This window comes from Taeniopygia guttata, chromosome 1 (assembly GCF_048771995.1).
Source record: "Taeniopygia guttata chromosome 1, bTaeGut7.mat, whole genome shotgun sequence".
NCBI classification, from domain to species: Eukaryota; Metazoa; Chordata; class Aves; order Passeriformes; family Estrildidae; genus Taeniopygia; species Taeniopygia guttata.
Window position 1 is genome coordinate 39,909,499 of NC_133024.1, and position 14,402 is coordinate 39,923,900.

General features: G+C 35.9%; 1 protein-coding gene across 15 annotated transcripts in view; it reads left to right on the forward strand.

The window, feature by feature from the left end:
- CNTN5 (contactin 5) overlaps nt 1-14,402 on the forward strand; it is a 592,916-nt gene that overhangs the window by 403,669 nt on the left and 174,845 nt on the right. For all 15 annotated transcript variants that reach the window (XM_072927379.1, XM_072927359.1, XM_072927346.1 and 12 more), the window contains one exon: nt 11,880-11,975. In XM_072927379.1, the coding sequence (XP_072783480.1) occupies nt 11,880-11,975 (96 nt within the window). The remainder of the gene's footprint in view (nt 1-11,879; nt 11,976-14,402) is intronic.

Consider the following 14,402-nt stretch of genomic DNA (forward strand, 5'->3'; position numbering starts at 1 on the left):
AGCAGTAAGTCTAAATATTCTAATATGATGTTTTTACTCATAGTGAACTTAATTACAGTTATTTTTAATCTAAAATCTGTATTTATATTGTTAATTGGAAACTTTTAATATCTAGTAGTAATTGACTTGGATAAAATTAATGTATACTATCACTGAGGTTATTCTGTCAATAATTTTCAATTACACTGATAAAAATCCCTTTCATGTCCTCAGAGTGTGAAACATGTAGAGTGAGTTACAATGAATTAAACAAAATAGTTGAAATTAAATTATACTGATAGTGTGGATGCAATTCTCCCCAGGTATTTAAGTACCAGTTTCTTACATGTCATTCCTTCAAAAGAGATTTCATCCATCATTTTTAAAGTAATAACACTGCAATAATCTGGTACTATTTCCCTGTGATGTCCCACATATCACTGAAAAGCCTTCATATTTCTATCATTTTTATATTTTTAAAGATAATGTCTTAGTTTGTTAATAGCTTTAATGAAAAAATTTTATGCATGGATATTTATATTAGAAATTATATTCCACTCTATGGAAACAATTATACACATATTTCTAGGATTGAATTCCAATAATAAAATGAAGCTTATTTGTAGGATCAGTTGAACTCACTGGGAGGTTGATTCATAAACTAGGATGTTTTATTTAAAAAAAAACTAATTATGGAAAACTGTTTTTCTTTTTTCTCACCTTTAACTCAATCAGATTTTTTTTTTTTTAATGTTTAGGCAGTTATCACTGTACGATGTTTTCTGTAATGCAAATTAACCTCATAATTTTCTCTAAAGCCTTTCACATTTATCAACCTCTTTTTACAAGTATGGCATCAGAAAAACACATCATACTTATCTGACAGAGAAGTTTTCAAAGGACTTGATTTTCCAACGGCAAAATCCCAGCACTTTTTGCGGAAAACAACTACCATTCTCACTGGAACTGGGGGAAAAATTACTTTTATAACATATAATATTAACTTATTCTGAAATTGACAGGTATGAGTAAGATTTTACCCCTGAAATATTTCATACACACATATGCAAAATTTCACCTATTATTTTTTTTGTTAGCTGTATTAGGTCCTTTGTAAATTAATACCACAGTCAGAAACCATACTTTCAGCACATCTGAGGTTACAGATCTATTTGTTCTAAGCTAGTCAATTATCATCTGCCAACACTGCTGCAAAAACTGTTGATCTGTAACCACCTAATCCCTGGATTTTATTTCCTGGATTTTCCTTTTGATATTCATTACTATCCAATTCATTCTTTGCATAAATTCATAATAATAAAATCTGGAGATTCCCCTTCACTGTCTTCATTTCACAGTCTCTAATTATGTGGTCTTCTTTAGTATAAAATCCAGACAGTATTTTTTTCAACACATTGCCTCTTTTGTTTCCCTGAATTGAATTTTTGCTTTATTTATACTGTCTACTCAAGACAGAACCTTGGATCCTTTTTCTGATGGTGTATTTACTCTGTTCTACCAAAAGCACATCATATATTTAAAATAGCTAGACCCTTTCAACAATTTCCCCCATATCCTCTTTAATGTCTGACTCTCTCTGAGTATCTGTATAACTCCTTTATGGTACCTTCCTACTAGGCCAGTACTGCAGATCTGATTACTGTGACAGACATTTTCCTATTCCATGGAGATTTAATGTATTCAGGGCCAAAATCTGAAATTTGTCCTTTTGTTTTTTAATGTCTCAGTGGTTGATTTTACCCACACTACTCAATAGCTGTACTGCACCATGCTTACATGTGCCAAAGCTTTGTTTAAATATAGGACTGTGATCATGGTCAATGGTAGCTTTAAGACTTACAAATACTGTGTAATTCATTTTTATTAATTAGGAGGAAGTATGGTTCCTTGGTAGGATGCCCAGACCTGTCCTGTTTGCAAGGTCAGTTAGTTTCTCCAGAAATACCTGTCCAGGATTTTTTTGTTTTGCTTTGTTTTGTTTTGTTTTTTAAAGGGTTCCATGTTGCTGTGGTTAGGAAAAACTGCAGGAGGAGAGGAGAGGAGAGGAGAGGAGAGGAGAGGAGAGGAGAGGAGAGGAGAGGAGAGGAGAGGAGAGGAGAGGAGAGGAGAGGAGAGGAGAGGAGAGGAGAGGAGAGGAGAGGAGAGGAGAGGAGAGGAGAGGAGAGGAGAGGAGAGGAGAGGAGAGGAGAGGAGAGGAGAGGAGAGGAGAGGAGAGGAGAGGAGAGGAGAGGAGAGGAGAGGAGAGGAGAGGAGAGAGAGGAGAGGAGAGGAGAGGAGAGGAGAGGAGAGGAGAGGAGAGGAGAGGAGAGGAGAGGAGAGGAGAGGAGAGGAGAGGAGAGGAGAGGAGAGGAGAGGAGAGGAGAGGAGAGGAGAGGAGAGGAGAGGAGAGAGGAGAGGAGAGGAGAGGAGAGGAGAGGAGAGGAGAGGAGAGGAGAGGAGAGAGGAGAGGAGAGGAGAGGAGAGGAGAGGAGAGGAGAGGAGAGGAGAGGAGAGGAGAGGAGAGGAGAGGAGAGGAGAGGAGAGGAGAGGAGAGGAGAGGAGAGGAATTAGAAAATAAATGATATAGAGAAATAACATTAGAATGCATAGAGAGAGATGGGAGAAGTAAATGCCTTTTAGAAAGCATTTGTAATTGCTTCAGCCTTTATGAAATTATGAAACCTTCTAAGAATGTTTATCTTTTCTGATCAGAAAAATAAATAAATATTGTGCCGTTAATTTGCAACACATTCGATCATTAAAGGAATGTTCAGGCCACCTTCACAGGGCTATTAATTAGTTAATGTGGTACAGATTACAGATTCAAAAGATCAAAGTATATAGATGGCAATTTATATTTGCTCAGCTGACTAGTGACAATTTATTTGATGACTCTTACTTGTAAAATTACATGCTCATATCCTAACTGTGATTTTCAGTGGCTGATACCGCCCTGATATTAAGCAGAATAACATGCTCCAGTACAAACTCTTTTATCAAAAACATTACCTAACATCATATGTAACAACAAGCTGCTACCTAGGCAGCTCTCGATGTTTGCAAGGCCTTCATTTCCAGTTGAGCTATTCAGCTGAAGCCAAGGTCTTCCAGATTTACTCCTTGGATGTGTCCAAGCACTTTATTATCTTGTCACAATTGACTTGTAGGTCATGCTGGGTACTACAACTCTTACAGAAGATCAAATAAATAATTTTTGGGAGATTATGACCTTTTTTTCTTTATGACAAAGCAGAAGTGAAGTATGGAGGCATTTATACACATTAGTCTGCTGAAAAGTCAGTGCAGCAAAATGACCTGTCTAGAGTGGAGTCAGAATTTGATATGTCATGTCTCATGGAAATGGTGTCTACAAGCCTCCAGTTGTTACTGAAACCTGAACAATCATGCCACTCCCCAAACCTTCGTTCTGAACAGTGGTTCTCAGATATTTATCTCAGTTCATGCACATGACATTCTGAAACAAATTATGAAGAATTCAGGGGAGAAAATAGACTAGTGACTGAAACACTATCAAACGTCTTACATATTATCTTCATAACAGGGACCTTGGGAGATCAGACTTTTCTTTTATTTCCTGCAGATTCTTTGTCTGTATCATGCCAGTAAGATAGTCTCAAATACACTTACTGTGGAAGTTGTAAAGTTTTTAATTTAGATGAGCTCAGTGCCATCACTTCTGAATTGGGAAGGCTTAATTCCTTTGGCACCATTATGTTATTTTAGGAGTAGAATCCATGAATTAAAAGTAATAAATACATATAAGAAATGTTTTAGTGCAATTTCTTTTATGAATTAACTCAATGAAATACAAAACAAGTAATCTTTAATGATTTGTTCACCCAGAGGGTAGGAAAGGGGTTTTTTTTTTCTGTGTACTACTGTTACAGCTTCCTGTGAACCACAACACCTACACAGGATTTTTCCAATAAACTGTATGGAGATTAGTCACTGTCATATTTCACAATTTCATATGATAAGAAACTGTACTATGAGTCATTCTGTGTTTAATCTTCCAAAATCCCAACAGACTGTGATCTTTAATTACTAATTAAAAGAAGGAAAAGTCACATCCAGTTGAGGAAACTCACAACAAAATGAAAGATTGTTTTCAATATATCCTTGAATGTTTGTAATTAATTTAAATGGAAAGGTTATTAAAAGAGAAATCAACAAAAAGGGAAGGAAGACTCATAAGAAGAAAGTTAAAAAAAAAAAGAAAGTAGAATCGTGCACAGGATTTATATAGGTTAGTATACCACTCACTGTCAGGAACCTCTATGGAAAAGGTTGGAAATACAAATGTGTGTTTCTCAAGATGCAGATAACATTATGTAAAACAATATGTTTAAAAAAATTATATTGCATATATTACTCAAGTGAAAAAATCTGTTTCCTGAGAAGCTCTGAAAGCAGTACTGTTTATTGGCCCACTTTACTTTGGTAGTTAAATGTTGGAATCTGCATTTGAAAATTTTTAATTTGTTACTTAAGATTGGTTGCTTATTTTTTGGTTTTAGTTGTTATTCTAAATGACGTAATGAAAAGATGAAAAATGCTTAACTATAATATTTCCACTTGATTCTGTGTTTTGCCTGGAAACTGCATTATGCAGGCGTGAAAGACAGTTGAGAAACGTGCTGAAATAATTTATGTGAGAAGAGATGAAACCTGACAGACACAGAATGATTATAACTAATTAATCATAACCATCAACAACTGTAACCACGAACATCCTAATTATTGTGAACTTAACATGCCAAGTTGAATCATATAGTAGCTCTGGAGTTTTCAACATAATCTTGTTATTTTACTCGTATGTATGTAAATATTTCTTCTAATTTACTTTGGTCCAGTACTTCAGGATTTATGAATGAAGAAATCCTACTGAAATTCAGGGAGATTTTGCTACCTATGAATTCCCTTTTTTCTCAAGGCTCAGGGAAGAATTAATCTTTATTGATGATGTTGATGGTAATAATTGATGTTATTGAAACTAGGTGTAACAAAAGGAAAAATTCTTCAACACTATGAATTTCCTCAAACTTCCTGGGGTATCTCTCCATGCCATATTAGATTACAGAAAAAATTAGTAGTTAGACAAGACAAAACAGTGGAAGAAGCATATCAGTTCATAATTAATATAAAATCTGTGTAGGATCACAAGTAGTGAATATTTTAATTGAAATGTAAAATATTCTCTTTTTAAAAGTATGGCATGGTAAATAGAGAACTAGTCTATTTTTTCTCATTAAAATTTTAAGTTTTTAATAAATAATAATTAATAAATAGAAATCATCCAATTTGGGAAAGAAATTTAAACAAAAATAATTGTACTAGATTTAATACACGATTCTATAAATCATTTTAGGGAATAGTTATATAAATTAACAACTGAAATACAGTACCATATAACAATAACAACAAAAATAATAATTATAATGCTAACTATAGTAATACAAATTGTAATTAAAAAGGAGAAAACAAAAAAGAGAAAGGAACAAAACCCAGGGGAAAACAGAAACACACAGTGCAGTTATTCAGCACCCACTGAGTGATGCCCGGCCGGTCCCCCAGGAGCGATCAATGTCTCCCTACCAACCCCCCCCCCCCCGGTTCATGCACTGAGCAGGATGCTCTGTGCTATGGAATATCCCTCTGGCCAGTTTGGATCAGCTGGCCTGGCCATGCTGTCTCACAGCTTCCTTGTGCCCTCCTCACTGGCAGAGCATGAAGCACTAAAAAGTCCTTGCTTTCAGATAATCATTGCTCAACAACAAGCACATCAATGTTTTGTCAACATTATTCACATAAATCCAAAACACAGCATGGCACCAGCTACTAAGAAGAAAACTTACTGTATTTCAGACAAAACCAGAACTCTAAAATCATTAATTATGTCTCTAATATATTGCATTATGATAGAAGATATTTGCCACATTTATGGATTCATGACTTCACTGTGACAGGAAATGTAGAAAGTATAAAAAAAATCTTTCTACTTACAAGGTAAAACAACTAGACATAGGCATGACATACAACTAATTGAAGAAAAATAACCAGTAAACAGGTATTTTTAAGTTGTTATCATTTATAAAAATTATGGAAATATTTCATTAAGGACAGAAAAATATTCCTTTATTTGACTATTTATCTGCCTTTCATAGTAAAAATTTAGTTCACGGGTAATGAATCAATAGTGTATACATTAAGTTTCATGCTGATACATGTGCATAAAACAGTGTTTTGTTTTTGCAAGAACACATCCATAGAGCACCATTATTCAAAGACCTTTCTTTATTTTTTTCTGAGAAAAAATATCTTGTAGAATCCGAGAAAGATTCTGAAGATGCTGGTTTAAATATAAGTACAGTATCTTGTGTCTCCTTTCTCTGTTTTTCACATTTTCAGAGAGAAGTCTTTAAACATTCTCCTGAGTTCCTTGTTACCTTTCATTAGTACTCACTGAAAAAAATCTGTGTATCAACCCTCTTTCCTTAAAACTCTAATGGCTCTGCAGGTGTACACAGAGAGACGGTTGCTGTCATGCAGGCTTGAACTGCATCATTGTTTCTCTATGTTCTCTCTATTTCTCTTTTTACATAGTAAATTCTCTGAGAAAAAAAAATCACCTTTTTCACATCATGTCAGTCTGATGGTCCATGAAGGATTAAAACCTTTCTGGTAATACATAATAAAAGCAGCAATGATAATAAGCATGATACATTCTAAAGTGTTTGAATCTTGCCCTTATTTTATCACCTCAAAGTCATATTTTAATGTGATTTTTGAAATTTCAAGATGTATGCTTTTCCCATTATCAATGGTTGAGATGATGTTTCTGTCATGGTAGAAATTTTTTTCCTGAACTTTCACACTTTTCCTAGTGAATAATTTCAGTATTAAAAGTTACTCTTAGGTCAAATGAGTGACCCTACTAACACAGCGCTATCTACTTAATCTGGTATTCCTAGAAAATAAGTGTATGTCACTATAAAACAATCTGTTAATTTTCTTGTACTGCTGGATATTCTGAGTATTGTGTTTAATTCATCCAATGTAAAACTTTCCTATATAATCATACATGATATCTTTTCAATACCCACCTTTCATTCTTCTATAGCTTGTGTTTGTGGGTTATTAAACAGAACATTTCTGTTTTCCATTGTTTAGAGTGTACAGTCAAACCATGTTTTTGATTTAGGTTATAATGAGATTCTGAAAAACATGTTTTAATGGAATTCTTTTCCCTGTAAATCTTACCTTTTTTAAAGAGCTACAATTCCAGCTCAAGGTCTATTTCTTCGTCCTGTCTTTCAAATCCAAGGAGAGGAAGGCTACCCTCTCTTTGTGACAATGCAATAAATAAGTTTGTCCTTGGCCTGACAGAAGAATCTCTCCTTGTGTAGAGCTATTTTTACCTTATTGGAAAGAATATTGCCTGCTTTATACTTGTCTTTTGGTATCTTCAGGATATGTCTTTAAACATTTTAATACATATCATATTATGTCCATTTTAAACTCCATAATAAATTTGCATATAAAATAGTTTAAACTTACAGAACCGAGCTGGCAGAGGACATTGTTCTGAGCCAATCTAATTTCTTCTTTAAAGCTGAAATGACTGGTTTAAGTCACTGATAATGAAGTACAGAGACTTTTACAGCTTCCATACTAGGTTACCAAGCAATAATTGCCTACAATAAAAACAAGATCTGTTTTTCATCCTTAATTTGTTCCTAATTTCATAGCAGTTACCCCTCAGCTGTTGACTGGGTCACAAAAACCTGTTGCCCCCATTAGCTGCAGCAAGCTGATGAGCACAGTGAATCAATGATCCCTCCTGCACATACCTAAAATACAAACTGCAGTGAAGGTGACTTGGAAAGCCATTAAGTGAAAAAAACTTCTCCAACTTTTGTTAAAGTCCTTCTGTCAATGACAGAACATTTCCCTTTTTATTTAAATATGTATTTTGTTAGACATGTAAAGGTCTTCTGCTTGCTTCAACTGCCTTGAGGTTTTTCTCATTTATTTCCCTTTACTCCTTTCACTTTTTGTGGAAAAGTTTCATTTTCTGCTGAATTTTGTAAAAACAAATAGTCTTGTGGTGATGTCATTGTTTCACAATGTGTATCAATACATAAGTAGATGCACTGAGAGAAACCCATGCTTTAGCTTATTTCTGAAAAATGGGAATAGCGACTGGGGAGAAAGCTGCAATACCTGGCAGCTCCTTTGGATCGGATATATAAATGGTTTTCCAAAGTTTATAACTTCTCTCAAAGATCAAATACTACACTGAGCTAATGTAAATACACTTGCAGTGTAAATTTGACATCCAGAAAACACTGCACCAAACCCATTGTATTTAATGTCTGGCATCATCAGTAGCTCTGGAATTTCTCTATTTCCCATTTACAATGGAGACCACTCCTGTCTCACAGGTTGTATACTAGTGACAATATATCATTTTTTTTAATTGAATAATTTCTCAGCAGTAAAGAAAATGTGGTTACTCCCGCCACATGCACTCCATCTAAATGTGTCTTGTGTGGTTTGCATATATATTGTTAATAGTAAGTTACAGTAGACATGGTGGCTGACACAAACTACATTTTTTTAAAGTGGTCAATGCCGTTTCTTATGTTAAAAAATATGGGAGTTATGTAGCTGAACCCCAGGAACTGCTTTGATAAAAACATAGTATATATTATCATCTTTGCCACTAGCACTGAGATATGACTAAATTAATCTTTCAGGGCAAAAGATGAACACCTATGCAGCACAAGAAAGCATTTTCTTATCAATCAACTATATACATCATAATAAGATGAAGGACGGACTCATTCTGTGTCTGTGACATTCTGACATGTCACATGTGCTGCAGGTTTAAACTGCAGCAAGAGTAGTGAACTGAAGGCTGGTGTCACTGTGTGAGAGGTTACAGTTACCACCTCTAAAGCTGGATTCTGCCTACCCTTTCTTTTATTATCTACCTCTTTAGAGTTTTAAAGTGAAATGAAAGGTGTTTTTACAAATTTTTAGTAGCTGCCTTTCTTTTCCAGTGTGGATAGATATGTAATGGGTGAGAAATACAAGAAAGTAATTAAATTTTTCATTAATTTCATTTTTCCTCATTGCATTTATTACTTTAATGTGGGGGAACTGCAAGCATGATCCTTCACCTTTCCTTCCTTTTAAGCTTCTCTACATTTATTTGTTTTACAGCTAAATCCCTTCTTTTGTACCTGCTAATCCATTTTTGCTGTATGCTAACAAGAAATCCAATTCAGAACAAACAGATAGCAAAAAAAAAAAAAAAGAAAAAAGCTGAAATTCAAAGCTCTTTGATACTTTCCTCCTTTAGTTTGAAAATAATTGTTTTGAACAAATAGAAACTTGAGTCATACATAGTACTTTTATTTTAAAATAGACAAGAATATCTTTGTTTTTCATTTGGTGAAAATAAAAGTATATTTTTCCATCCCAGTGCACATTCAAAGCGGTAAATGGAAGAAAAGATATTCAAAGGTTGCTATGACTAATAGGAAAATAGTATTTAATCACCTGAAGACTTGACTAATAAAAGTTTCAATTACAAGATGTTCTCCCATCCAAACTTTTCATGCAGGGGTGCACCAGACCACTGTTTTCTGGACACAAAATATTGCTTTTCTGCAAAATATGCTCTCAGGTAACATGCATTAGGAGATACTTTTGAGAAAAATTGCACCGGAATGCCGCACTCCTTCCCTAAGTGCTGCCTCAGCCCCGGATAGCTCTCAGTTGGGGAGAGGAGGAGCAGGTTCCCAGCACTCCTCGCTGGACCTCTGCGGGCTTTGAGGAGCCCTGGGTGGGTCAAAAGGCGGCCAGATCCCCGCAGCGGTAGAAAGGAAGAGAGTCCAACTCCGGGGGCTAAAATCCTCTTTAATGAGTCCCAACAGGGACAACGCGGTGAATGAGGAGCCAACCAACGTGGTTGGTGCCTGCCGGAGAAGGCACCGGGAGGAGGGTTACAGCGGTTTATAAAGGGGGTAGGAGGGGAACCGAATGACCAATGGGGTAACAGTTGGGAGTAACTCGCAGGTGGGGTGACATGGGATGGTAACCAATGGGAGAGGGACATTGGAGGGGCCCCAGGCCCTCGTCCAATCACCTGACGCCCTGAATAGAAACTTCTAGATGGATGGGAAGGGACGCCAGATGACGGACAAGGCACCTGGGAGGGGATAGGGGGATGACAAAGCAGTTTTAGGGAAGATGGACAGGTGAGGGAAGGCGGGAAACTTAGGAGCAAACCAAATACAACATAGGGGTACATCGAACAAACCAAATACATAATACAAACGTAGTAAAACATAAAAAACACAACTCCACACCAGAATGTATTATAACCCATGGAGTGCTCATTTTAATACACAATACAGTATTTAAATTTTTAATTATCCATTGACCAGCAACATTTTTCAAAGTTTTGTAATGTAACTCTAATTTTAAAATAATTCCACTGGATCCTACATACCTTTTTTCTATTCAAGTATGATACCTATTTTGGAAATCAAAACACTAACTTATTTTGGCCAAAGAGAGCACAAATTTAAATGTGTATAAATTTTAAACTTCTGGCTTTGTCTAAAACATAATTTAGAAATTTGGAAAAAAAACCTGAAGATCATTGGACTTCAGTTTTATGCTCTATTAGGTCTGGAGCAAGATGTGGAATTTCAGCATCTGATAGAGAAATGCCAACTGAGTGCAATTAAGGTAGGAATAATTCTGCTCCACCTGTTCAAACTGTTTGGTGGTGTCTGGCTCTTACCAGCACGCTGGACTGTATGCAGAAATTAGGAAGTATGGCTACAGGTCACTCAATGTCAGTGAGAGAAGCTCCCACCGGCCCAATCTATTCATAATTCTAATCCTCATTTAATGCTTGCTGAAGCTTCGGTGTCCTTTCCACAGATATCTCGCTGCTCTCTTCACCTTGATCCACATCAGATAGAAAAGTCTCTAGAAAATCCCTGAGAGAGGTTTTAAAAACCTGAGGAATGGGTGAAGACACCCGTCTAATGGCAGAACTGAAGTCTTATATCTCTTTACTACAGATATAAATGCTAGAGCATTGCTATCCACCCCAAATGTGAATCCATGTTAAGTGTTCTGTGTGGTAAATGGAATAATAGGATCTTCTGGTTGAGATGCTTTAAATAATCACAATGAACTGTTCATAGCATTTCCCTACAGCTTTATTAAAAATTTTTGTTCCTATAGTGAAATATTTCTTATTAGCCTAATAGAGGGAAACATTTTGAGGGAAAATATGTTTACCTACAACTGTTTTGGGCTTATAGCATCAGAGAAATCAGAAGGAAAGTATTTGACAGAGCAAATGTGCTATTGAGTAGAAATGTTCTTGGTTTTAGAACCAATGTCTTCCTTTTCCTTTCTGTCATCACCATGTCCTGTCTATGTTGTCCAAGAGGGGTCTGCAACATCATAAGTCTGAATGTTAGTCAAGGTGTTCCCTCCAGTTGTATTTCTTCTTTTTCACGTGTCTGATGATCAAGCAGGATATAGTAAAAGGAAATAAAAGCACTATTAAATGTATCTGTAAATGGCATATATATTTAGGTACATAGTCTGCTGCTTTTTTTTTTTTTTAATACTGTATGCAAGTGCACTAAAAAAGAAATAAAATGCTGATGCAACATTGAATTTTTTGCAATGGAAATAGATTTCTTTTTCAGGCCCTCCTATTGTAGATTAAGGTATGGAAAAAGGAACAGTCAGCTTTAAAAGAAGAAATAAAACAGAAGTCATGGTAGCCACAAAATTCAAAATCTTTGGTATGTAACTAAAATGCTCTGTTCTTTTGATAGATCTGGGGAATTTTAGCGGTCGGACAAGAAGTGCTGTATCTGTACGTGAAGGTCAAGGAGTTGTTCTGATGTGCTCCCCTCCACCTCATTCTCCAGGTACAGTAGGTTGCAGCTTGTATTCATGCTCCTCCTTTACAGTTTCCTCATTATTGGATGCTCAGGATTTTAGATTCAATATGTATTTGATTGTGGAACTTCAAAGATGAGACATCCACCATTCTTCTGACAGTTTTTGGAGTACCAAAGGACTAATTTACGCTCATATATTGCAAATGCCAATGAATAGCAGCAGAGTTTCTCTTACAAGATTGTTTAATTCCTGGTAGAAAACTTGAATGTAACAATAGTCTCCATGCCATCAGCAGTGAATATGCTGCCTGGAGGTCACAGAACATTGCTTTTAGTGTTTAGAAGCCTTCAGAAATTGCTCCAAATTCCAATGTCATGATACTTTTGTTGAATACAAATTTTACTTTATTTTCAGTAGAGACATGATTTGGTTACTTTTCACTGTAGAACTTAGTTTCATAAAACTGCATCATTGCTAAAACTCAGCATTACCACAAATTCTATGAAATGCCTGTGGATCCCCCCATGAAAACATAGGTGTTCCAGAGAGGTAACTTTTTTGCTTTTCAAATTGACGCTCTTCCAAAATCTGCAGACAGCTAGGTACATCCTTATACTTGCATGCCATACAACACCTGGAGACATCATGCCAGACAGACTAACTTGTTTTTCAGTAGATTCAGTATAGCCTAATCTTTTCTTCTCTGGGGAATGAGGTCTGTACTGAGGGACTTTTTCTACTCCAAATTTTGGGCCTGAAGAAAAGTAACATTGCAGATGGAAGATCTGCAGAAAATAAAATATCTCAGTACCTGCAAAGATTGTTATTACTGTATTCCAGTTATCAATGCCATCTCTCTGCTTTTCTCCCTTCTGACCAGATTCTCTTGTTGTGGTTACCTCTACAATTTCTTTCTGAGTTTGACTCTGCAGTCTATATGATGCAATTGAATACATGATGTTAAGGCTTGATAGTGATAAGTAAACTGAGAGGGAAGAGATGTAGAGAGAAAAAGCGAGCGATGGTTTCAGCAGTGCAGCTGAATTTCATTTCCCCAAACAAGCTGAGATTGAAAAAATAGATGGACATTAATCAAGAGTGAAATAGTCATACACCTTTATATGTCATCAAAATATTTAGAATTCTTTTCCTGAAATTATGCATGTGAGTTTTATTTAGTCAGATTTTATCACTGCTGTTACACAGACATTGCCTTTGATGGTGAAAACCAGTATCTTTCATCTTCATCACCAGGACAACAAAACCCCTGCTGTACAAACTACAGTGCTCAGAAACAGCATTCAGTTGTTTTAATTTATATTGTTTGAGTACCAGTAGGCTATGCCAACAGGAAAATTACTTCCAGAAAAATATTTTTATCCTCTGTTGGCAGAATTTTTTCACCATAGCTAAGCCAGAAAAGGTTCTACAGAGTGGTGAAGTAATCAACAAAAGCTGAAAAATTGCACTGATATACAGATGTAAACACAAGCTCCTATCAATAAGAAGAGGACTTAGCCTCCCTTCCTTTTGTTCATTACATAATACAAGTAATGCAGCTCTTCATCCAAAGAGTTGTCAATCCCTGGAACAGGCTGCTCAGGGAAGTGGTGGAGTCACAAGTCCTGGAGATATTTGAAAAATGTGGCTAGTAAGGACATGGTTTATTGATGGAACTAGTGCTGTTTTAATGTTTGGACTTAATGATCTTAGAGGTCTTTTCCACCCTAAATGAATCTGTGATTCTATCGCAGGCAATTTGCTTCCAGCTTCTTACTTGCAAAGTACTGGGGGCTATTATGCTCTTCTGGTACTGCAGTGGGGTGGGACTGCAAGCGGTATTAATACAATAGCAGGAGTCTCCCTGGAAGTAGGAGAGCTACCTCCACAGGCCTCAGGTGATGTTTCTAAAATAAATCATTCCACAAAGCCCCGGCTATAAAATACAAGAAATTGATGAAAGTTGACTGCCAGATCAGAGTCCACTTGTAAAAAATAATTTTGGACAAAACCTGAAATTTCAGAGCGAAGTGTATGAATTCATTTCTGATATTAAACAGTAAATACAAAATTTCCAGATAAAAAGGTCTTTAGCCAAGCAGAGGTACTTCAAGGATTTGTATACAGGAAGAGCTAAAATTTCTTTAAGTATTCAGTTTCTTGGTACTTCGTTTTAGTATCTGTGGCTGATTTGCAAAGATAGTATTATCTTCTAAATAGCCCTAAGAATTTCTGAACAATAAAATCACCCAAGGGACAAATTTTCAAGTGAATCCTAAGATTTCATAGTGAACATATCTAAGCTAAAGACTGTTCAGAGCATGTTTGCAATGTGTGAACATCTCAAATTAACAAGACCATGAGTTATGGGAGTGTTTTTATTGATAAAGAATTTTTTGTGGATGAACACTGTAAGCACTGCGATATTGACTTGTTCATATTGATCAGCACCT